Source organism: Liolophura sinensis, chromosome 6 (genome assembly GCF_032854445.1).
Source record: "Liolophura sinensis isolate JHLJ2023 chromosome 6, CUHK_Ljap_v2, whole genome shotgun sequence".
Classification (NCBI taxonomy): Eukaryota; Metazoa; Mollusca; class Polyplacophora; order Chitonida; family Chitonidae; genus Liolophura; species Liolophura sinensis.
In genome coordinates this window covers 70431520-70455177 of record NC_088300.1, presented here as the reverse complement: position 1 = coordinate 70455177, position 23658 = coordinate 70431520, and the positions used below count along the sequence as shown (strand labels likewise).

Here is a 23658-nt window from a genome sequence, read left to right as displayed (position 1 = left end):
GAAGTTATGCTCTAAAGCTTTAGGATTGAGTTTCTTTTAGTTTTGGAATTTAACAGCCTGTTGATGGTGTCTAAATTGGTCTCCTATGAATCCTTTGACTCATAAACGGAATAAAGTAAAGTAGGGTGTAAAGTCAAATGTTATTTACTGACCTCTTTCCCCAATGACCATGTTTTCTGTACATTCTTTCAACTGACTGAACCATTATCGGACATACAAACTGTATGACATGAGTGGTTCCCAGGTTTCCAGTGTTACTTATTGTCTTGGAATATCACAAAATCACTGTACAGTGACAGTGATAAGTAATTGGTGACATGCAATAGCAAATGGCTTAAAAAGGACAGAGAATGTATTGTAGAGCATGTTGCACGGATGTGGCTGGGGGCAACAGGCCCCTAGACCCCCGGCTCTTGGTAACCCTCACCTTGCTGCGCTGGGCAGCTACCTGAGCATAACTCATCATACAGGTGTTGCAGAAAGTGTGGAGAGCCCTGCCTTTTACGAAAATCTTCATGTGTCTTCAGCTCCTTTCAAGGCAAGCACGCAGTTTGCCTCGAGGGTGTCCGAAGTTTGATAAATAGCTTATAAGCACAAAATTAAAAACTTCTTTGCCAGGTGTGAACATTTACCCGCGACATCGATTCGCTATTATTGCGTGTTTTTAGTTCAAGGATTGAACATGGAAATGTGTGCCAGGCAAGACTTCAGTTGTCATTGAGATTCATCCTTATTGGTCGTGGAAAAATTGACACTTCATTGATACATAAAGTAGCAGTGTTTTTTATCTCTATAAATATGTAGCCTCTCTATGTAAAGATCATTATGTGGTAAATCGCTGTATGTAGATTTTCTTGATTTTCTCATTACTTGTATCTTATTCTCACCGTAAATTTCATGTGATTAGTACCGTGTCAAATTAGACGTCATTTTAAACTGCCTTTGTTGACATGCAAGCTATTTATAGCTTGACAGCTTATGACGTTTCCAGCCACAATCCCCAGGTCACATGATGGCGAGCACGGCAGACAAAAATGGTGACCAACTTGTGCACGGAAATGGTTTGATTTTGTCATACATATTGGAATAGGGACCATACGTGTTTGTTTTGAAGCATCCCTTTACGTGTTGTGTTTTCACAGAAAGCAGTTTTACGCAGGTGATGACAAAATAACATTGTTAAAACCGTTATGTTCTGTCAGCTCGGCAGGTCAGTGCATCATTAGATCATTTGAGCCACATTTGTGTGGCTTTGCCACCATATGTTCTAGTTGCGGAATGTAACTCTCTGGATCGAGCAACACAAAGTGTTAGGAGAGTTATGGTGAATAACTGCTTCTAATGTGTCGCATCAACGGTAAGCCACATTCACTGCATCTTCACACGCGCATTTTATCTTCCCTTGTGTAAATTGAGTTGTGCTCATAATCAACTACCTGTTCTGAGTCTCACTGAACCAAAAACGATCCATGAGAACTGCACAAATTTGAGACCTTGATTGGAAACATATTTGTCTTTTCTTCTGTTTACAGAACTCAAATCTTGTACTCCAAGTTGATCGTTCTCTGATCGACAGAAGAGCACGAGATGAGCCCACTGGTGAAGTTGTCTCCCTTGTGGGAAAGCTGACTGGCTCCCGCATGGGAGATAAAGCACAGCGAACTATTCCACCACAGATGGAGGAAAAGAAAGCTAAGTATGTTCGCGGGCAAATTATTTAGAAATCCTACTGCCTTAACTGAAAGAAATGATGGAGAATGATATGTGAGAAAGAAATGATGGAGAATGATATGTGAGAAAGAAATGATGGAGAATGATATGTGAGAAAGAAATGATGGAGAATGATATGTGAGAAAGAAATGATGGAGAATGATATTTGAGAAAGCAGTACTCAGCTGATATGTATATGTTTGTAGATTTCTAAAGAAAGGATTCAGACCTGCACTCTAGTGTGGTATTGGATGTTAATGAAGAGATTCTGTCAGCATCTGACCATTGCGCTGCCAAAAGTTTCTATATTACGAATGTGAAATAAGTTTCTTTGACTGCAAGTTATTAAATTTTTTTTTGAAGAACATGATTTTTTTGGTAACTGCATGTAAGGTCCGGATTTAAGCTCTACTTCTTTGTTTTCCAGACGTAGGAAACGTGACGAGGCTCAACGTGACATGATGAAAATGAAAGGAACTACTTTGCTCTCTGAGGGTATTGATGACATGGTGGGAATCCTGTACAGACCCAAAACACAGGAGACCAGACAGACGTATGAGGTTCTGCTCAGCTTTATACAGGCCGCACTTGGAGATCAGGTAAGCAGCTTGAATAGAGTCAGTGAATGGGAATACTTTCTTTGGTACTGTATCATTTTACTGTAATAAGTATTCAAATTAGGTGAAATATCCCCTTTTAGTTGCATTTAGTCTGTTGGAATAAGCATGTTTCTCATATTTGAATTCCTGATGACGACGACTCCTCGTCATATGACTGAAAAATTGTTAAGTATGACATTAAACCCCAAGCATACATACATATTTGAGTCATTGATGTGTTGTGCAGCCCCGTGATGTTTTGTGTGGAGCTGCAGACGAGGTGCTGGCTGTGCTGAAAAATGACAAGATGAAGGATAAGGAGCGTAAGAAGGAAGTTGAGGGATTGCTCAGTGGAATGCCTGAGGAGCGATTTGCCCTTCTAGTTAACCTGGGCAAGAAAATCACAGATTGGGGAACAGAAGAGAAAATGCAAACAGGTGAGGATTTGTCGTGTGTGGTAGTGGGAGCCGTGACTGAATGTTCGGAGAAGTGTGAGAATCCTGTGCCGGTTCAGGTACTATTCATCTTCTTCCTATCGCTGAAGGTTGTTTTGAACAAGTATGAAAAGTAGGTGTTGAGAGTTCTCAAGTCGAGAAATTATGGCTTAGTTATCAGAGTTATTTGTAAGGGTAAAGCAAAAGTGTCAATTTTCAAGAATGTGTAAGAGAAAATGTGCATTTTTAGATGATGCCATTGATGTTTATTTATGTCTCAAACATCTTTTGCAGATGAGAACATTGATGAAACCTATGGTGTGAATGTACAGTTTGAGGAGTCTGATAATGAGGTTTGTACCACATCTGGTTATCTGATAATGAGGCTTGTTCTACATCATTTTTTTTTCTGATGATATTTGTAGCACATCGGTTTTGTTATCTGATAGTGAGGTTTGTACTACATGTACATTTATTTTGTTATCCGATAATGAGATTTGTACTATATCAGTTTTGTTATCCGATAATGAGATTTGTACTACGTCAGTTTTGTTATCTAATAATGAGATTTGTACTACTTCAGTTTTGTTATCTAATAATGGGATTTGTACTACAACAGTTTCATTATCTGATAATGAGGTTTGTACTTCACCAGTTTTGTTATCTGATGGTGAGGTTTGTACCACGTACTGTGAAGTACTTAATTTTCACGTGGAACTAATTTTTGCAGATTTTGCGGTTAATAATTTACTGCGAAAAATAATTCCAGCGAAAAAAATATCCAATATTGAATCATATACTACAGGTAGTAGTAATAATGAAGTGAAATATTTGCCAGGCTGACGGGAGTTGTTCTAACAAAGCCCAACGGGCCAGCTAAATTTTTTGACAGCAGGGAAGGGAAATTAGGGTTTATATATATACAAACTCTGGTGCTAAGGCTTAGTGGGTATAAAACAAAGTGGGAGTTTATTCGTCTTTTATTTTGATCAATCTTCACTATGCCTGTAAAGTGAAAGAAAAGTAAGTACCAGCATGTGCTGGCTTCTAATGAATGTCGCTCTGATACAAGCTATCCCATTGGCTGTGTGTCTCCTCTGGTCCAATGAGTGAGCTTCTAACAAACTGTGAAGTGTGTACAACAACACAATGGCCGTTTGACAGCTACGGCAATGTTTGTATTTTCTGACCTGCTTCAGAGGACGATTAAAACTGAAAGCAATGCAGAACTTACCATGTTGCTTGGTAAAGAATGAGTGACTGGCGCTGATAATGGTGAATTAATATGTTTTGCGTTGAACTGCTCAAAAGGTGACAGGTTACTTTGCCAGGGGTTTAAAATCATCAATGATTCGAAAAGAAGTGACACCTGTTTTAGTACTGCTCATGGTGTGAAGGTAATCATGTCACATAGTAATAATCCATTCACCATTGTTTTAATCTCTGATCCAGATCACAAGGATTAGCGACACCGCAGGAAACAAAGGAGGATTAAAGCCACCCATGATAGACCTGTTTTATGTGCTTGAATAATTTGGCCATATTATATCTTGGAAAATTTTAAGATTTTAAGATGTGTTTTTCAGTATTCTCTTAAATACGCAAAAATTAGTTCCCACAAACATATTTTTGGAGAATATCCATGAAAATAAATTTCAGCGAATAATAAGTACTTAGTACAGTAGATTTGTTATCTGATGATCAGGTTTGTACTACATCATCTTTGGTGCCTGCTTTGTAGGATGATGAAGACATGTACGGTGAAATCCGAGAGGAGGAGGAGAGTGACGATGAAGGCGAGGAAACTACTGTAGATGCCTCACTGCACGCTAATGTAAATATTGCACAGCAAGATCCTATGCCAATCATTTGCTTCCTTGAAATGCCACACAAACATATGCTGGAGATAAAAAAAAAATGAATTGAACTTGTTTTTTCCACATAACTGAAACTATGTATTAAATACATGTCTGTTCATTTTGATCTTTCCAAGGTATAGTTTGTTTTTGAACTTTGTTGGGTTAGCTCTCTTTGAACATTGCTGAGATTATATTATTGGCTACACAGTTCTAATATTAACTCATGTAATAATCTGTTTAATAATTTGTCAGTTTCTTATACCAAATTTCAAATATGCTGCTAATCAAAGCAGAAGAAATGCATTCATCATGCTATCAAAGCCCGTAAACTGCTGAGCTGCATGCCAGCAAATTTAGGCACTAATATGCTAGTTTTCTGCATTTGATGTGTTGTCTCTTAAAAGCTGACCGGTGGAGACGCCATGATGAGGAAGGCTGAGCAGGAACTCCACCCCCGGGACATCGATGCCTTTTGGATCCAGAGGAAGCTCAGCAAGTACTACCCTGATGATCCCACTACAGCACAGGCTAAAGCTAAAGATGTCCTCGATATACTCAAGGTATGACTAGTGGTATTACTCCACATCTGTGTTTGACCAGTTATGTTTTGTAAGTCAGAGGACCGGCGTGGAGTTTTTGAGGGCTGGTTCTTAATTTTACTGCCCTTTTACAGGCGTGGTAAAACTTAACATGTTGCTGGTTTTACTCTATTGTTATATGTTGCCCCTTCTCAGTTCTGTGGTAACCTCTGTATTATTGTCTGTATACATTTGTAAACTTAGTATCAAACTTTAGTAAGTTAAATCATGCTTATTAACTGAACTGTTATACTTGCCTCTTTCAAGAAGTTTAGTGAAAGAGTCTGTTAATTTATATTCAGTGATAATGGTGGCTTCAGCTTGGATAAGATTTGTTTTCTGATTTGCACATAAATGTTTGCTGATATTTGTTGATTGCTGAGCGTGAGAACAATTATTGTTGTTTTGTAGCGGGCTGCCGATGACCGTGAAGCTGAGAGTCAGTTAGTGATGTTGCTCGGGGTAACACAGTTTGAGTTCATCAAAGTTCTGAGACAGCACAGACAAATGAGTAAGTTGTCAACCTGTTCAGCCATCTAGTTCTTCAGTCAAACTTACTTCATGTACAAGTTTCTTGAGAACCTATATGTTTGTCTGTAAAGTATACTGTGTCATTCCAAGTTTTTCTGTATATTACGGCATTTCATTAGTTTTAATTTAATCTACGGTAAATGACCTAAAGTTTCTCCCTGGGACTTGGAAGTGTATCCCAGGATTCATTACGTTGATTATTGTTCTCACTGGACGCCGCGGGAGAGCATCAGGGGTGGTCAGGGGATTATAGTGACAGTTCAAGAATGTAATAAACAAGCTCACACTTCACTAAGCAGTCAGTCTATGCTCCTACCACCAACAGTTCATGTTTTCCTCAGTGTTAATCATAATGATTTTAGTGCAAACACTTCGCAACAGTTAATTTGTTATTTTGTGATAGTTGGAAATTCGGGAGAAAACTCTGTGGAGAATAAGCATGTGGAGTGTTGTGAAATATCCGTTTTTACACTGCAGGGCTCTCTGTATACAAAGCTGTAGTAGAATTTATTTATTTATTTTTTTGACTGGTGTTTTCTGCCGTAGTCAAGAGTATTTCACTTATACGACGGCAGCCAGCATGGGGGTGGGAGGAAACCAGGCAGAGCCCGGGGGAAACCCACGACCATCCGCAGGTTGCTGACAGCCAGCATGAGCTGGACTTGAACTCACAGTGACCTCATTGGTGAGAAACTCCTGGGTCATTATGCTGTGCTAGCATGCTAACCAACTAAGCCACAGAGGCCCCCATGGTAGAATTTAGCACACCGCAAATCCTACAAACTAGGCCTACAGCAGACGAGATGAAGATGTCAAACTGCAATAAAAGCGACACCTACATAGGTGCATTTGTACATTTTTTGTTCATCCTGACATAATTTGGAATTTCTGCCCATATTTTGTAAAAATGAATGCTTAAGTTACTTAATACGTAATCGAGTCCTCTTGGATGAAATTTTAGTCATGCAGATTGGTTTTATCTACGTGTAGATACAAGCCACTTACGATCACACGAACCAAATTTTCCATTTGATTTCTACTGTTGAAAGGCAAAACAATAATCTTAACTGTCACTGACAACACGTAAATCATGTCTGGGCAAAACTGTATGCAGGAAATAATAAAACATGCATTTTATTTTGATATAAAGCCAGTAATGGTGTTGTGCGCACCCCTAATGTGATAACAAACAAACTTTATCTCCCAATATGCCGGTCTTGTACACAGTACTTCCGAAAAGGGGTAAAAGTAAGTCATGATAGTTCGGGAAATCTTGTGTGAAGTATGTTTTCTGTGTTTTATGGGAGGTTTCCGATATATAAACGCATGAAAATGAACTCTTCTGCAATAGGAGGACAGTTACTCCTATGTAAAGAATGTATGTAACCTACCAAATTGGAATTACATGGAAACAGGAAGCTAATGATAGATATTTTTCAGTGAAATTCGTTTTTATCTGAAATACATTTGTAAACATATTCTATGCATAATGAGGGCTCTCAGCGGACAACCGTTACCAGATAACGGCGTGAGGTGACTTCCACTTAGGCCTAACCCGAATAATCGGTTCGTCTGCAGTGTTGTAATAGATAAAAGTTTGTAATAGACATTGCCTTTCTTCGATGTCGTTCATGGGTATATTTAGACATGCATGTGTAGGGCTACTAGTGTGGAGACTTGCACACCTCGCTGTCAGTGACTTGACCCCACATGGAGGGGATGAGGGACCATAACTGCCATGCAGGGGAATGAAACGGGCGAGGCTCTAATTGCTGTCTTGCTGCCAACTCAGATCATGTGAGAGTGAGGACAGTAACTTGTGTGAAACTTTAGGTCATTTACTGTATGTCTAAATCCATGCGTACAGAAATTGTTTTCTGGACATTGCTTTATATTTCTTGTACTTATATACCTGATTACAATGTTTAAGTTAAATTACCTTGAGTAGAAATCATCCGTGAGAATTTCTTAACACTTTCACTAACCAACACTTGGTGTTTGCTTACAGTTCTGTACTGTACCCTACTGGCATCTGCCCAAAGTGAGGCGGAGAGAAAACGTATTGAAGAAAAAATGGAATCAGATGCTGACTTATCCAAACTGCTACATGCGCTGCAAGAGACCGACAAAGAAGACATTGTGGTGAGGGAGAGAGATAGGAAGCAAGCAGCCAGACAGTCCCGAGTGGCAGAAGCCATGGATGTGGACCAGAAACAGGTGAGAGCTACAGTCACGGGAGTTAACTTCCCACACACCTTTTACCGTGATGTGATCATGCAAAAAAAACCCAGAAGTCCTCAGCCGATATTGTTATGATTAACTTTATAGCTGGACCTTATCACAAATCTCCTGTTACTTCTGCATATAGATTTTTTTGTCCTACCTTCATATATCATGGATCCCACGTGATTGAACTTAGAGCACACTGTGGGCAGTGTGAACACATACACCAATCCAATAACGTAGAGCACACTTTGTAACCCAGACCATATGGACAGTGTGAACACGTGCACCAATCAAATAACGTAGCGCACACTTTGTAACCCGGACCATATGGACAATGTGAACACGTGCACCAATCCAGTAATGAAGAGCACACTTTGTAACCCGGACCATATGGACAGTGTGAACAGGTGCATCAATCAAATAACGTAGCGCACACTTTGTAACCCAGACCATATGGACAGTGTGAACACGTGCACTAATTAGATAACGTAGCGCACACTTTGTATCCCAGACCATATGGACAGTGTGAAAACATGCACCAATCCAGTAACGTAGAGCACACTTTGTAACCCGGACCATGTGGACAGTGTGAACACATGCACCAATCAGATAACATAGCTCACACTTTGTAACCCAGTCCATATGGACAGTGTGAACACATGCACCAATCCAATAATGTAGCGCACACTTTGTAACCCAGACCATATGGACAGTGTGAACACATCAAATAAATAAAAAAAGCTACCCCCTTTTCTCAACCTCTTCGCATATGAAAGAGCAAATTCCAATGCAATTTATGAACGTTTTAAGATTTTTTTATTTTGGAGACAAAGCTACATTGGTTGGATAGACCAATTTCAGGGATTCCCAAAACGTGTAATTTACAGTCTACACAGAATAAACACCTTGCAAACATGCGAAGAGGTTGAAGTATTACAGTACTTTACATTTTCACATTTACTACAAGCATGATTTTCTTAAAAACTAGAACAACTAAATGCCTGAAATTAAAGTAGGGCTTAAAGTAAGCGTACAAATATAAATGATTTTTTTTTTTTTTTTGATTGGTGTTTTACGTCGTACTCAAGAATATTTCACTTATACGACGGCGACCAGCATTATGGTGGGTGGAAACCGGGCAGAACTCGGGGGAAACCCACGACCATCCGCAGGTAGCTGACAGACCTTCCCACATACGGCCGGAGAGAAAGCCAGCATGAGCTGGACTTGAACTCAGAGTGACCGCATTGGTGAGAGACTCCTGGGTCATTACGCTGCGCTAGCGCGCTAACCAACTGAGCCACGGAGGCCCCTCAAATATAAATGAAGCATGAAGCAATATTATTTGAGGTTGGTAAAACCAGAATTGTTTTTAGCTGAATGGATTATTGTTTTTGTCCCAGGATGTTGGAGCAGTGAGTCTGCTGGACTTTGAGGATCTGGTGTTTAGCCAGGGAAGTCATCTAATGGCCAACAAAAGGTGTCAGCTGCCAGACGGATCATTTAGAAAACAGAGGAAAGGTACACTCTTTCATATTTATATAAATAAGGAGAACAAATCAACAAATTTCTTCTTTGATCTAAACAAATTTGATAAACAAATGTCTTGACACATGTTTGAAAAAGTATCTTAAAACATTATTTTCACACTCATTTTGCACCGTTTCTTTTTCCTTATTTTATTGTTTATGTATGGTATAGGATGATATTGCACATGACAATTCCAGAAATGGTGTAAACTTGCTTTCTCCACAGGCTATGAGGAGGTCCATGTGCCAGCTCTGAAGCCCAAACCATTTGATGAAGAAGAGGTAAGATAGCTCACAAGCATTGGAAATGTGCTGGACTAAGGAATCATCCAGTTAAAGATAACATTAAAAATTCATCAGAAGCGGAATTTGCATCATTAAGCTCAAGTGAATATGTCTGCCAGAATTCTCAAAATAGTTGAACATACATGTATCAAAGATATTTTACTCTGTAATGGCAGAGTTTTAATATATTATATTTTACACAGATTTGATTTACTTCTGTCATATTTTAAACACGATTTTATAATCCACATGCATTGCACTCAGCATGTTAGTCATTTTTTGACACGTTTGCCCATCATTAATACCGTACTGTGTTAAGGAGGAGTGGAGGACAAGTTTTAAAATGTCCTGACAAATTACAGCATTTTAACATAGAAGTGTCAGTGAATATTTCTATATGTTTTATAATCCACAAGCATTGCAGTCATGTCAGTTACTTCCTGCCACACTTGCCCACATCATTAATACTTCATTAAGGAAGCGTACAGGAAAATTTCTGAAATGTCCTAAGGCATGACAGAATTGTCTTTGAATATATCTATATGTATCTTTCCTCTAGTCCCTTGTGCCGATTGACAGACTTCCCAAGTACGCCCAGCCTGCTTTTGACGGCTTCAAGAGTCTCAACAGGATTCAGAGTAGGCTGCATAAAGCTGCCATGGAATCTGACGAGAATCTACTGCTCTGTGCTCCTACTGTAAGTATATGTACATTGTCAGTGATGTTACAGGCTTTACTCTCAGTTGGTGTAAATTTTGCAGATCCTATTTTTGAACACTTCCTGTACCATTTGCAAGATGCTGGCCCATGCCAAATAATTTATCTAGTCTGCTATTGTTCATGTTCGTGCTGTAAGCCCATGGCCAGAGAGGATGTTTGTTCATATCCAGGTCCAGCTGGATGGACTAACATCAAGTGTCAGCGTGAGATGCTGATGTTACCTCAAGGCAAGAGGCCTCCGTTGTCAGCGCAGTATAATAACTCAGGAGACTGAGTCACAAAGGGTTGGAGTCCATTTCATGCTGGCTTCCTCACTGGTTGTGCGTGGAAAGATTTGCTTCCCAGTTTCCGCCCATGAGAATGCTGACTGCTGTTGTATAAGTGAAGTATTCTTGAGTAGGGCACAAAACATCAATCAGATAAATAAATTAATACCTCAAGGTATATATCTTCCAGTCACCTTATAGTGGAAATATTGTGGAGTATAGCGATAAGACGCTTCAGTGATTACTAAATAACAAACTGCATGCAGAACCCTTTAGTCATTAGCTTAAATATGTATAGATACAAGTGTACACATTTTCAATGATCTTCGTTTATTTTGTGTTTAGGGAGCTGGTAAAACCAATGTAGCCCTATTGTGCATGCTGAGGGAGATAGGTAAACACATCAACCCTGATGGAACCATCAATACAGACGAGTTCAAGATCATCTATGTGGCCCCCATGAGGTCTCTCGTACAGGAAATGGTTGGAAATTTCACAGAGGTAAGCCTCATATCAGACTCATAGAAGTATTTGACTTTTTTGAAGTTGTGCTATGGAAGAAGTATTTGACTTTTGTGAAGTTGTGCTATGGAAGAAGTATTTGACTTTTGTGAAGTTGTGCTATGGAAGAAGTATTTGACTTTTGTGAAGTTGTGCTATGGATGAAGTATTTGACTTTTGTGAAGTTGTGCTGTGAAAGAAGTATTTGACTTTTGTGAAGTTGTGCTATGGAAGAAGTATTTGACTTTTGTGAAGTTGTGCTATGGAAGAAGTATTTGACTTTTGTGAAGTTGTGCTATGGATGAAGTATTTGACTTTTGTGAAGTTGTGCTATGGAAGAAGTATTTGACTTTTGTGAAGTTGTGCTATGAAAGAAGTATTTGACTTTTGTCAAGTTGTGCTGTGAAAGAAGTATTTGACTTTCGTGAAGTTGTGCCGTGGAAGAAGTATTTGACTTTTGTGAAGTTGTGCTGTGAAAGAAGTATTTGACTTTTGTGAAGTTGTGCTGTGAAAGAGGTATTTGACTTTTGTGAAGTTGTGCTATGGATGAAGTATTTGACTTTTGTGAAGTTGTGCCATGGAAGAAGTATTTGACTTTTGTGAAGTTGTGCTATGGATGAAGTATTTGACTTTTGTGAAGTTGTGCTATGGATGAAGTATTTGACTTTTGTGAAGTTGTGCTATGGAAGAAGTATTTGACTTTGTGACACACACACTATTGATCATGTTCACCAGCTTGTGTTAGCAGTTTTACTTCACAGTGGAGAAAAAGTTCTCCGAAAGCTATACAAAAGGATAAAAGTATACAAAGTAAGGATTATTTCTCTGGACTTAAGTGAAGCCACACCTGTACCAGTGGTACAAGTAGCTCACACTGCAGTGAAGCCACACCTGTACCAGTGGTACAAGCAGCTCCCACTGCAGTGAAGCCATGCCTGTACCAGTGGTACAAGCAGGTCCCACTGCAGTGAAGCCACACCTGTACCAGTGGTACAAGCAGCTCCCACTGCAGTGAAGCCACACCTGTACCAGTGGTACAAGTAGGTCCCACTGCAGTGAAGCCACGCCTGTACCAGTGGTACAAGTAGCTCACACTGCAGTGAAGTCACACCTGTACCAGTGGTACAAGTAGCTCACACTGCAGTGAAGTCACACCTGTACCAGTGGTAAAAGCAGCTTCCACTGCAGTGAAGCCACGCCTGTACCAGTGGTACAAGTAGGTCCCACTGCAGTGAAGCCACGCCTGTACCAGTGGTACAAGTAGGTCCCACTGCAGTGAAGCCATGCCTGTACCAGTGGTACAAGTAGCTGCAGTGAAGCCATGCCTGTACCAGTGTTACAAGCAGCTCACACTGCAGTGAAGCCACGCCTGTACCAGTGGTACAAGTAGATCACACTGCAGTGAAGCCACACCTGTACCAGTGTTACAAGCAGCTCACACTGCAGTGAAGCCATGCCTGTACCAGTGGTACAAGCAGCTCCCACTGCAGTGAAGCCATGCCTGTACCAGTGGTACAAGTAGCTCCCACTGCAGTGGTTTACATCTGCTGCTTAATGTTGTCAACGTGGTACTATCATGGTCATTCATGCAGATATTGTTACGTTGATTTAACATAATCCAATGAATACATCAATAAATTTATGCTATTTGTGTAATTGTCAGAGGCTGAAAACATACGGCATCAAAGTGGAGGAACTGACAGGCGATCATCAACTGACCAAGGAGCAGATAACTGCATGTCAGGTGATCGTGTGCACGCCAGAGAAGTGGGACATCGTGACACGTAAAGGAGGAGAGAGGACATACACACAACTTGTCAGGCTCATGATCTTTGTAAGGATATATTTCCCTCACCTGGTGTAAACATTGCGATGTATAATTACATGTACATTTAACTTCAAAGAAAAATGCTGCAATAAAAGTTTTATCAAAAAAGTTAGTTACAAATATATTTTAACTTTAATATTTTTATTCCATATTTTGTCTTCCAATGACACACCAGTGTATATGAAAAGAATTTTACTATTTTTTTTATATTACAATTCCAGGATGAAATCCACTTGCTTCACGATGACAGGGGACCAGTACTGGAATCACTTGTGGCAAGGTAAGTTAACTATATCAAATTATCTTTAAGTCTGATTCCATATCACTTTGTTGATATTGAAAATTTGATTTTTATTTCAGTTATGAAATTTTAGTGGTTTTTAGTAAGTTTTCATAGTTGCGAATTTCCTGCAGCAGTGATAATACGCACTCATCATTGCAGAACTATCCGGAACATAGAGACTACACAGGAGGACGTGCGATTGGTCGGTCTCAGCGCCACCTTGCCAAACTTTGATGATGTGGCCACTTTTCTGAGAGTTGATCCTGCCCAGGGTCTCTTCTTCTTTGACAACAGTTTCCGCCCAGTACCCCTGGAGCAGCAGTTCATCGGAATCACCGAGAAGAAAGCTGTGAAGAGATTCCAAATCATGAATGATATTGTCTATGAGAAAGTAATCGAACACGCAGGAAAAAATCAGGTGTGTATCTGTGTATTTGCTTTGGAAGTGCTGTTTTATTGCCAGATTTTTTTTTCCTTTTTGTTGTCCTTATGTGTGCTCTCTATTTATGTAAATAATATTCCTCTTATTTGTTGAGATGATAAGGGATTCATTTTCTTTGATACAGGTAAATTATTTTAATTACATTGGAATGTAAGACATTCAAGTCCTAAACCTCCAAAGCTTACCACAGACTGTTTATTCCTCAGTCAGCCTGTACAGAAAATGGAGGTATAGAAAATGACTTTTTTGACCATGAGTTATGTTCAGGACATAAACTGTGGTCAGTGATGTGTACATATTTTATCATATCTTGTTCAGCATATATTTTTCATGATGTTTTGTTTTGGAAAAGGGAAACATTGATCTAAAAACATTAGGGACCACAGATTCCTTCCATTGGCGAATTTAGTAAAATTTCCTACTGTCTGTGTAATAATTCCTGTCAAAAGGTTCAGGAAAAAGGTCCAAAAAATAAAAAATAAAGTGCAGCATTCTATGACTTATTGGCATTTGAAGGCTGAACAAATTTTCAGTTTTTAGTTTCAGTTGAATTTTCAAAACCATTAAAGCTTTAACTATAATATCACGTTTCCTTATTTATCAGTGATTTCATGTAAAGCATGCACTGTTTTCGCATGTTCTTCTAATCAATTAAAAGAAAACCATATATCTCACCATAAATGTATAGAGATCAATATAATATATACTTACAAGTGGAATTGTTGTTGCCTGTGTTCAGGTGTTGGCATTTGTCCATTCGCGTAAGGAGACAGGAAAGACTGCGCGTGCTATCCGAGACATGTGCCTAGAGAAGGACAGTCTAGGGCTGTTCCTGAAGGAAGGGTCTGCGTCCACAGAGATCCTGAGGACAGAGGCTGAGCAGGTCAAGGTGAGTTAGCCAGTGATGATGTTCAGGGACATGGCTTTACACCTGTACCAGTACAGGCTTCAGGAAAGTATACAGTCAGGTCACACCAAAGACTAGGAATTATAAATGACACATATGGTAGGCCTCAGGGCAGTCTGGAGTTAGCTCGTACCAAAGACTAGGATGAGGTCTTATGGCATTGAGCACTCAGCATTTATAAGGAAGCACTTGAAATGTCTCGTGTACTGTGATTGGGTTGAAATGGCATGACTGGGACATGTTTGCATGTGATTTAGGTGAGGCAGCGCTATAAATACCAGAACATTGGGGCTTTACTGCTTTAGAAAAAAACAGTTTCTGAATTCTTACATGTTGCATGGTGCAAAGCAAAGACATTGTGTTGCTATCCTGTTTACTGTTGTTCTATTTTAAGCTTCATAGGATTTGAGAAAACAGAAGAATTTACATCATCTACCTGTTATTTTCAGAACATGGAATTACGTGACTTGCTGCCCTATGGTTTTGCCATCCATCATGCTGGAATGAACAAGTGAGTTGTTACAGGAGTTTTGCGTTAAGAACCATCCTTTTTGAGTTTCAGTGTATTGATTAATTGTGTACATTTTCAAGTTTCCATCTGTCTGTTAGTGTGTACCATGGGGAAACAGTAATCACATACAACTTCTCATGATTTGACACTAGCTTTTCAACTATCTGTACTACAACTCAAACAGCAGAGCAGTTAATTGAAGGAAACATTCTTATAGGTTATTTACTGTGTGTATTCAAATTAATCAACCTTGATAAGCACACAATCCTCCCGCGCTTACCACAGCCTGGCCTGCTACACCGGCAGTCTGTACAGAAAACGGAGGGACAGCAACCTGGGTCTGATGTCTAATCCTTGTCTTTATGGTCAAAGATATGATCAAGTCCTACATCTTTGTAAGGTTACGTTTGCATTCTGCCATGTCAGATTGTTTGATTGTTGTTTTACTCTATGATTATGTGAGTATAGTTTATCATTTTCCAGGGATGATTGTTCTTTTCTTCTGTGATTATATGAGTGTGATTGATCGTTTTCCAGAGTTGATCGTCGTTTGGTGGAGGACTTGTTTGCTGATCGTCACATCCAGGTGTTAGTGTCTACCTCCACGCTAGCCTGGGGTGTGAACTTACCTGCCCACACAGTCATCATTAAGGGCACACAAGTGTACAACCCAGAGAAGGGGAGATGGGTGGAGCTCAGTGCCCTGGATGTTATGCAAGTGAGTCGCCGTGCGTGACATTTAAATGCAAAGTAATTTGTTTGTGCTGCTTTTGGAATGAAACCATAATGTGTATTTTTAAGTGTCTTTGTGTTCAATGTGGGAAACATGTCTACATGTGCATGTATGAAAAATACATTTGTGTGAAAGTAATATTTACAGCACAGTATGTCTTAATGCCAAATTTGCCAAAAAGTAGAGTTTGCTCACATATGTGATTAATATGCAAAGATATGAACTATCGTGATGGCATAATTTGATATGTTGGTTTTACACTATATATTGTTTCTTCTAATGCTACACTTGAAACCATTTTCCCAAACCAATTATGTTGTGTTTTTAGATAGGAGTGATGGATTAGAAGTGTATCATGTTTGTCTACGATAAATGTGTTTTTTATGCACAGATGTTGGGAAGAGGAGGTCGCCCGCAATATGACACAAAAGGAGAAGGTATTATGATAACAAACCACAGCGAGCTCCAGTATTACCTGTCCCTGATGAACCAACAGGTGAGATGAGCTTCTGGTACTGGTTTTCCTTGTTATGAGAAGTGAAATCAAGCTAGTTGCTGCCAGAGTAGTTCACACTTCTTCAGTTTCTATCACAAGCCATAGACTGAGGAGGTCACGTGTTTGAATTAAGCTCTTAAGAGCAATTAAGCAGTGGTTTCCTGTAGGCTCTTCCTGGTTTCCTCCATCTATAATGTAATAGAAGTGAAATACATGTATTTCATTCCAGATGAGTTAAGAGAATAAGACTTACATATTGAAGTAAAAACGCTGTGCTGTCAAATATGTTTTTTGTTTTTCCTCAAAGATTTACACAGGACCCTTAATGGAATTTCTCGTAAAAACTGTTTTATGCTTTCTTAAATGTGAGGTCTACATGTATATATTTTGCTTCATTGCCTCACTGTCCTGCTCATAAAATAGGGGAAACTATTTTGTCAGTTTCTAGTGCATTCTCTTAATGCACACTTTATTGTATTTCAGTTACCCATAGAGAGTCAGTTCATCAGTAAACTGGCTGACAACCTGAATGCTGAGGTAGTGCTGGGAACAGTGCAGAACGTCAAGGAAGGGATCAACTGGCTTGGTGAGATCACAGAATTAATGTACTAAAACAAACAGGGACACTTTGTCATTTAGTCTTACCTGTCAGGTGTGAGCGATTGCTTTTCTCATTGTTAACAAGAAGATGTTGTAGAGGTTTCATAAGTTTCTATTGCTGTGTAAAGTCTTTGTATCAAGTTTTAGGGTGATTCAGTTTTGGTGCGCTTTGACTTTTGTTGTAAAAGGACCATAGTACATATATATTAAGGAAAGCTCTTACTAAAATATTCTCAAAGTTTTACTATCTGATCATACGTGGAAGGTCTGCCAGCAACATGGCGATGGTCATGGGTTTCCCCCCAGGCCCTGCCTGGTTTCCTCTCACCATAATGCAGGCTGCTGTCTTGTAAGTGAAATTTTTTTGAGTACGGCATTAAAACACCAATCAAATAAATAAATAAGTAAACAATTTTTTTAGCAGTTATTCAATATGAAATACTGGGGACCATGCCAATAATCCTAGTGGTATTTTTGGCTGGAATTATAATTTTGGGATTCTGTTGTGATGAAGGAAGATTTATGTATTGTAATCATTCTTTCAAATTCTATGGGCTTGGCCCATTTGTATTGTAGATGTAGGTATATTTGAGGAAAGCAAAACAGCCATAGTGAATGAAAGCCTTTTCAATCTCCACTTCCTTGAGGTTTCTTTTGTTCCCAGGCTACACATACCTGTACATTCGGATGTTGAGGTCACCCACCCTGTATGGTATCAGCCATGATCAGCTCAAGGAGGACCCCTTACTGGAGCAGAGACGTAAAGACCTGATCCACACCGCTGCCTCGCTGCTGGATAAACACAACCTTGTCAAGTATGACCGCAAGACCGGACATCTTCAGGTTAGTCGCATACATCATAAGTAACCATCTGCACATACTTGTGTAATTCTTCAACTGTTTTGCTTGTTTGCGAGGTGTTTGTTCAAGTATTTTTTTGATAACATTATTTTGTGTAGACTCATAATATGTCAACCCATATGCAAAAAAGGTTGAGAAATTAGGGTACACATGGCAGTCATACAAATGCAAACTTCCTGTTGCCTAAGAAACTGCTCCTACAGCTGGAGTTTATTTAAATCACAATCACAATGAATGAAGTTTTGTAACTGTTCATAGTGAAATGTCAAATTTAGGAAGACTGGTCTGTATGTGGTCATCTTTAACATGGGATTTGTTTATATACCTTTAGGGACTCTTTGGAGTATTAGTACTCTTTTAGCTTCGAGAGTAAGCTGAACTCCTTTTGTCTGTATTACAGAAAAATTATTTTGGGATTTCTGCATAATTTGTACAAATGTGTGAAAACATAAGTGGGTTTAATATTTCTGGTTGTTTACAACATGTAATCGACATTCTCTGGTGTCCTTCACCTATTAATCTTACTGCCATCAGCATGACTCAAAAATTCAGGAGTATGGCAGTAAACTACAATCACAGAAATGAAGAAATACTTCTTGAAGAATTATGGCGGCTTTTTTTTTTTTTGGCAGGTAACAGAGTTGGGCCGAATTTCGAGTCACTACTACTGCACCCACGAGACTATTGCTACATACAACCAGCTCCTAAAACCTACGCTCAGCGAAATAGAGCTGTTCAGAGTATTCTCCCTTTCTGGCGAGTTCCGACACATCCATGTCCGAGAGGTTTGTGCAACTTATCCTCAGTATTTGTCTGTTGTACCTGTGTAGAACGAATGAAAGCAGAGGAGGTAATAATTCAAAATCACTGAGAAAAATCCAGAATGTTAGAAATCTTGGTTGCCTTTTTACTAACTGTCAGATACTAACTGTGACTGCCCATTTGTTTGATTTTTAGGAAGAAAAGCTGGAGCTGCTCAAACTGTTGGAGAGAGTTCCCATCCCAATCAAGGAGAGTATAGAAGAACCAAGTGCTAAGGTGAGAATTGTATGGTTGTAAACACCTCTATCGAGGCTTTCACATCTAGTGACCTGCAGATCATGGAGTGGTGATACCATGTAATTATTGGAACTCCATCTAACACAAGTGAAAAAGGCAGTGTGATCAGATTACAATTGATTGAACCAGGTATAATTAGGACATTAATTTGTTATGACTTAAAATCTTTCTGTAACATAATAGAATTGTTAATGCGGGCTTCCATTTATTGTAAGGTCTAAATGATGAGCTGAGATAGGATGACAAACCCACGTTATGGGCTGAGATTCTTTTTCTGCTTGAATGGGTTTTTTTTATCCAAGGAAATTTTATGTAATTTTTCCATGTGGAAATAGTGCTCATTTGTTGATGCTTATTCACACAACTTTTTATAACATATTTCAATGTAGAAGTAGAGAATACTTTATCTACTTGTACTAATGTAATTCGTTCCTTCCCTTTGAACCTTTCTGGGTTATTTTCCTGATTGGACCATCTTCTGGTTTGTTTTCAGGTGAACGTGTTGCTGCAGGCGTACATTTCTCAGCTAAAGCTGGAGGGTTTTGCGCTGATGGCGGACATGGTGTTCATCACCCAATCAGCAGGTCGGCTAATGAGGGCGATATTTGAGATAGTGCTGCACCGTGGCTGGGCACAGCTAGCTGACAAAGCGCTGGCGCTGTGCAAAATGGTGGACAAAAGAATGTAAGTTCATATGCTACAGCCTATGACTCTTATTAGTTGAGATTTGAATTGTGCCCAATGTTCATGTTGTGTGTTATTAAAACTCCATCTGCTTAGACTCTTAACAAACCAGACATTCCCACCTGGCTGAATAGCTCAGTTGTAGAATGGTGGAACTGAACACACTGTCGTGGGTTCTAGTCTCACTTAGGCCAGTATTTTTGGTAATCTAGGTTATCAGTGTAATACATCTTAACATTTGATGTATTCCTAGATAATCATTGCAGTTATAACTGTGGTAGACGAAAACCAGCAGTGAACTACTGTTGGTTGATGGTGTGATCCAGTTTTTCTGTGGAGAGATTTATATAGTCTCTTGAAAATGCAGGATTAGTGCTTTTGTTGTGGTTCAACTGACATAATTTGTGATTATTCTTTCTTTTCACCAGGGGTTACTTTGAGTTTAAGTCCAGCTCATGCTGGCTTCCACTCTGGCGGTAAGTGGGAAGGTCTGCCACCAATCAGTGGATGGTCGTGGGTTTCCTCTGGGCTCTGCTCGGTTTCCTCCCACTACAATGCTGGCCGCCGTCGTATAAGTGAAATATTCCTAAGTACGGCTTAAAAACACCAATCATATGTATAAATAAATTTTGTCACCAGGTGGCAGTCAATGTCTCCACTGAGGCAGTTCAAGAGAATTCAAGGGGAGGTAATCAAGAAAATTGAGAAGAAGAACTTCCCGTTTGAGAGGCTGTACTACTTGTCCCAGCACGAGATTGGGGAGTTGATACGAATGCCCAAAATGGGGAAGACCATTCACAAATATGTCCACCAGTTCCCCAAGTTAGAGCTGTCTGTCCATATCCAGCCAATCACACGGTCCACTCTGAGGGTAGAACTGACAATAACGCCAGACTTTCAGTGGGATGAGAAAGTCCATGTCAGCTCAGAGGTAAGCTATGGAGAAGACTCTGAGTTTAACATTCTGTGATTCTTAAGTTTAATAAAGCTGCCTGTGTCAATATTTTTTTTTTATATATTTTTTTTTTTTTTCAAAAGAGCCTACCAAATGATTTATTTCTCTTGATAAGTCTGATGAATTAAGACTATAAAATGTTTGAGGCTTGGTGTTAAGGTTATGTTGTAAGATGCGTTTTATGTTTGTGTTGCTGGTGTTATTTTGACTAAAATACTTATTCCTGACCGATATAAACCCATGCTGTAATCATTCTTTGGTGAACATTTTTCAGGCTTTCTGGATTCTGGTGGAGGATGTAGATGGAGAAGTGATACTTCATCATGAGTACTTCCTGTTAAAACAGTATGTCATATTGCTCTACTTTCTTCACATTGCCTTCGTCTTCACATGTTACCAGACCTGTCTCAATTTGGATTGTTTACTATCTTCTCATTTACACCCATAGGTCACTATGATGCTTGGCTGCATTATTACATACAGAATTAGAGATGAGGCCATCCTTTATTATTATTTGCCCCATGTTTATTTCTTGATATTCTCTATAGTTTTCATACACCAGAATAAAGAATTCCCCACTGAGTGACCTTAATATTTGTAATAGGGTCGGGTTATGCCCAGCAAAGAAAGCCATGAGCTTGGAAGTTTGTTGTGAAAAAAACATAGCCATTATCAGTCTGGGTAGCAGTGTATTGTTTATGTCTCTAATTCAGAAGTTAGAGAGCACCTGTATTTACACTGAATTCTGGATATTTTTTTGTATGTGAATGCGATTTAGACAGAAGTCAGTGTTTCAAATTTGAGTAACTGGTATGTGTTCTACAGTTTTGGGGTAGACATCTGTTATGTCATGTTTACACACATAACCCTGTTTCTGCTTTAAACACCTTTAATTATGTGTTTAACACGGCCAGTTTCTATTTTACAGCAAGTTTGCTCAGGATGAGCACGTGGTGAAATTCTTTGTGCCTGTGTTTGAGCCTCTGCCCCCACAGTACTTTATCAGGGTCATCTCCGACAGGTGGATTGGTAAGTCAGCTAACAAACTGTTTGTCTTGTAACAGTAAGGTGGCTCAGATACCTTATATTGCTGGAACATCAGCACACTGACCTTCTTCTTCAACAGCCCTATATCAGTTGATCAATTGATAACAAGTACTTTTTACTTTTTACTTTTTTTACTTTAAGTACTCATTTGGCATTGAGTCGAATGAAATGTTAAGTGTAAAAGAACATTATTTTTTTCAGTGTATAGCAGTGAAGTAATTTTTTTATGTTTTCCTTCCACGAAATTTTCAAAACTTTACTGGGCTGCTTTGCAGAATAATTAACATAAGGGCCTGTTAAGAAAACGGCAGACAAGTTTGTGCTGATATTTGATTCATCAGTCTGTTTCAGTGTTAAAGGTGCATATCCCCCTGAATTTAACTATTTTGATCTATGAACGGCAATCAATTAAGAATCTCCATGTTGTTGTAGGAGCGGAGACCCAGCTGCCTGTGTCTTTCCGTCATCTTATTCTGCCCGAGAAAAGTCCTCCCCCGACAGAGCTCCTGGATCTACAGCCTCTACCTGTCTCTGCGCTCAGGAATGCTGTGTTTGAGGGGCTCTACAGTGACTTCCGTTCCTTCAACCCCATACAGACTCAAGGTCAGTTAGTCTTCAAACAGAGATCTCTGATCAAGCCTAAGTACACATCAATACTGCTGCCATGTGGGTTAGAAAGCATTAAATTCTACCCTGGACAACATGCCACGCTTGCCTGTATCCTGTAACAGGGAGAAGATGTGGTTTGTCACATGATTCATGGGTAAGGCAGCGCTGTGCGTAGGATGACATTAGTACTGCCCTTGTGCAAGCATTGTTCATAAATCAGGTGATCAGGTATGATCAGGTGCAGAACCTTACCTTATGTTGAAACTCTCCTCAAATATAATGTCCGGATCATTGATTAAAGTAAGACTGTATACTGTTCATTAAAAAAAGTCTTAACAATTTTGGATTGATGTTAAAGATGAAAGAAATAAATTGAAGATCAAAGTCTCCTTTGTGATGTGAAAACAACAAGGGATTGGTGTTGGCATTTTGTTTATCAGGAATACAGATTGAACAACATCTATTCAGGAGATGTGGTGAAGAAAAAAATAGAAAAACAACTTCAGATGTTCAAGCTCATGATCTTTTCATCGAGGAATTAAATGCCTATATATATCTGACTTGATGTGTTTCAGTGTTCAACGCTATCTATAACAGTGATGACAACGTGTTTGTGGGAGCACCCACAGGCAGCGGTAAAACAATCTGCGCAGAGTTTGCTGTGCTGAGGATGTTCTCTCAGGTGTCAGAGAGCAGGTGTGTGTATGTCACGCCGCTGGAGAGTCTGGCTCAACAGGTAGGTTGAGTGAGAGAGTGTACAGAAATTGTGATATGTACTTGAGGACAATGATTGCCATTGGATAGTCTTGTAATAAGGACGTTGTTCGTGTCAATACCCTGCCTGTGGGCATTATGGCTACCAGCCAAAAGCTGGTGTTCACTATTTTCTGCTCAGATTCATCCACCAGATAGCCTCATGATAGGAGAGTAAACATAAAATAGTGTTGGAAGTTCAGCATATTATAAGACAAAGGCACTTCAGCTGTTGCTCCAACAGTGGCATATCATCAGTGAAATGCTATCCTAAGTGCTCTGCCCCGATCTTTATATAAATTAAATATTGTGGATTTATGTTTCAGACATTCATTGACTGGCACGCAAAGTTTTCTACACAAATGGGGAAGAGGGTTGTGTGTTTGACAGGAGAAACCGGTACTGACCTCAAGCTGCTGGCAAAGGTAGGGCACAGATTTGGTCATGTTTAAAATTAGAGTTACAGTAGGAAAACTCCTTCTCCGGCTGTATTTGGGAAGATCTGTCAGCAACCTGCCAATGGTCATGGGTTTTCCCTAAGCTCTGCCCTGTTTCTTCCGACCATAATGCTGGCTGCTGTAAAATATTCTTGAGTACAGCGTAAAACACCAGTCTAATAAATAAATAGTAGGAAAACGTTCGGAGTACCTTT

At 39.4% G+C, this 23658-nt stretch overlaps 1 protein-coding gene across 1 annotated transcript in view; it reads left to right on the top strand.

Annotated features, from left to right (window-relative positions):
• The first annotated feature begins 364 nt into the window (after positions 1–364).
• LOC135467511 (U5 small nuclear ribonucleoprotein 200 kDa helicase-like) overlaps positions 365–23658 on the top strand; it is a 33020-nt gene continuing 9726 nt past the window's right edge. The window contains exons 1-31 of the mRNA XM_064745284.1: positions 365–538; positions 1533–1696; positions 2138–2309; positions 2557–2746; positions 3038–3096; positions 4485–4577; positions 5007–5162; positions 5592–5691; positions 7720–7928; positions 9341–9458; positions 9693–9748; positions 10311–10448; positions 11083–11238; positions 12902–13072; positions 13288–13346; positions 13509–13767; positions 14531–14680; positions 15148–15209; positions 15747–15927; positions 16334–16438; positions 16922–17024; positions 17703–17881; positions 18532–18684; positions 18857–18937; positions 19452–19642; positions 20282–20573; positions 20872–20942; positions 21526–21626; positions 22077–22247; positions 22829–22989; positions 23333–23431. Coding sequence (XP_064601354.1) covers positions 365–538; positions 1533–1696; positions 2138–2309; positions 2557–2746; positions 3038–3096; positions 4485–4577; positions 5007–5162; positions 5592–5691; positions 7720–7928; positions 9341–9458; positions 9693–9748; positions 10311–10448; positions 11083–11238; positions 12902–13072; positions 13288–13346; positions 13509–13767; positions 14531–14680; positions 15148–15209; positions 15747–15927; positions 16334–16438; positions 16922–17024; positions 17703–17881; positions 18532–18684; positions 18857–18937; positions 19452–19642; positions 20282–20573; positions 20872–20942; positions 21526–21626; positions 22077–22247; positions 22829–22989; positions 23333–23431 — 4374 coding nt within the window. The remainder of the gene's footprint in view (positions 539–1532; positions 1697–2137; positions 2310–2556; positions 2747–3037; positions 3097–4484; positions 4578–5006; positions 5163–5591; positions 5692–7719; positions 7929–9340; positions 9459–9692; positions 9749–10310; positions 10449–11082; positions 11239–12901; positions 13073–13287; positions 13347–13508; positions 13768–14530; positions 14681–15147; positions 15210–15746; positions 15928–16333; positions 16439–16921; positions 17025–17702; positions 17882–18531; positions 18685–18856; positions 18938–19451; positions 19643–20281; positions 20574–20871; positions 20943–21525; positions 21627–22076; positions 22248–22828; positions 22990–23332; positions 23432–23658) is intronic.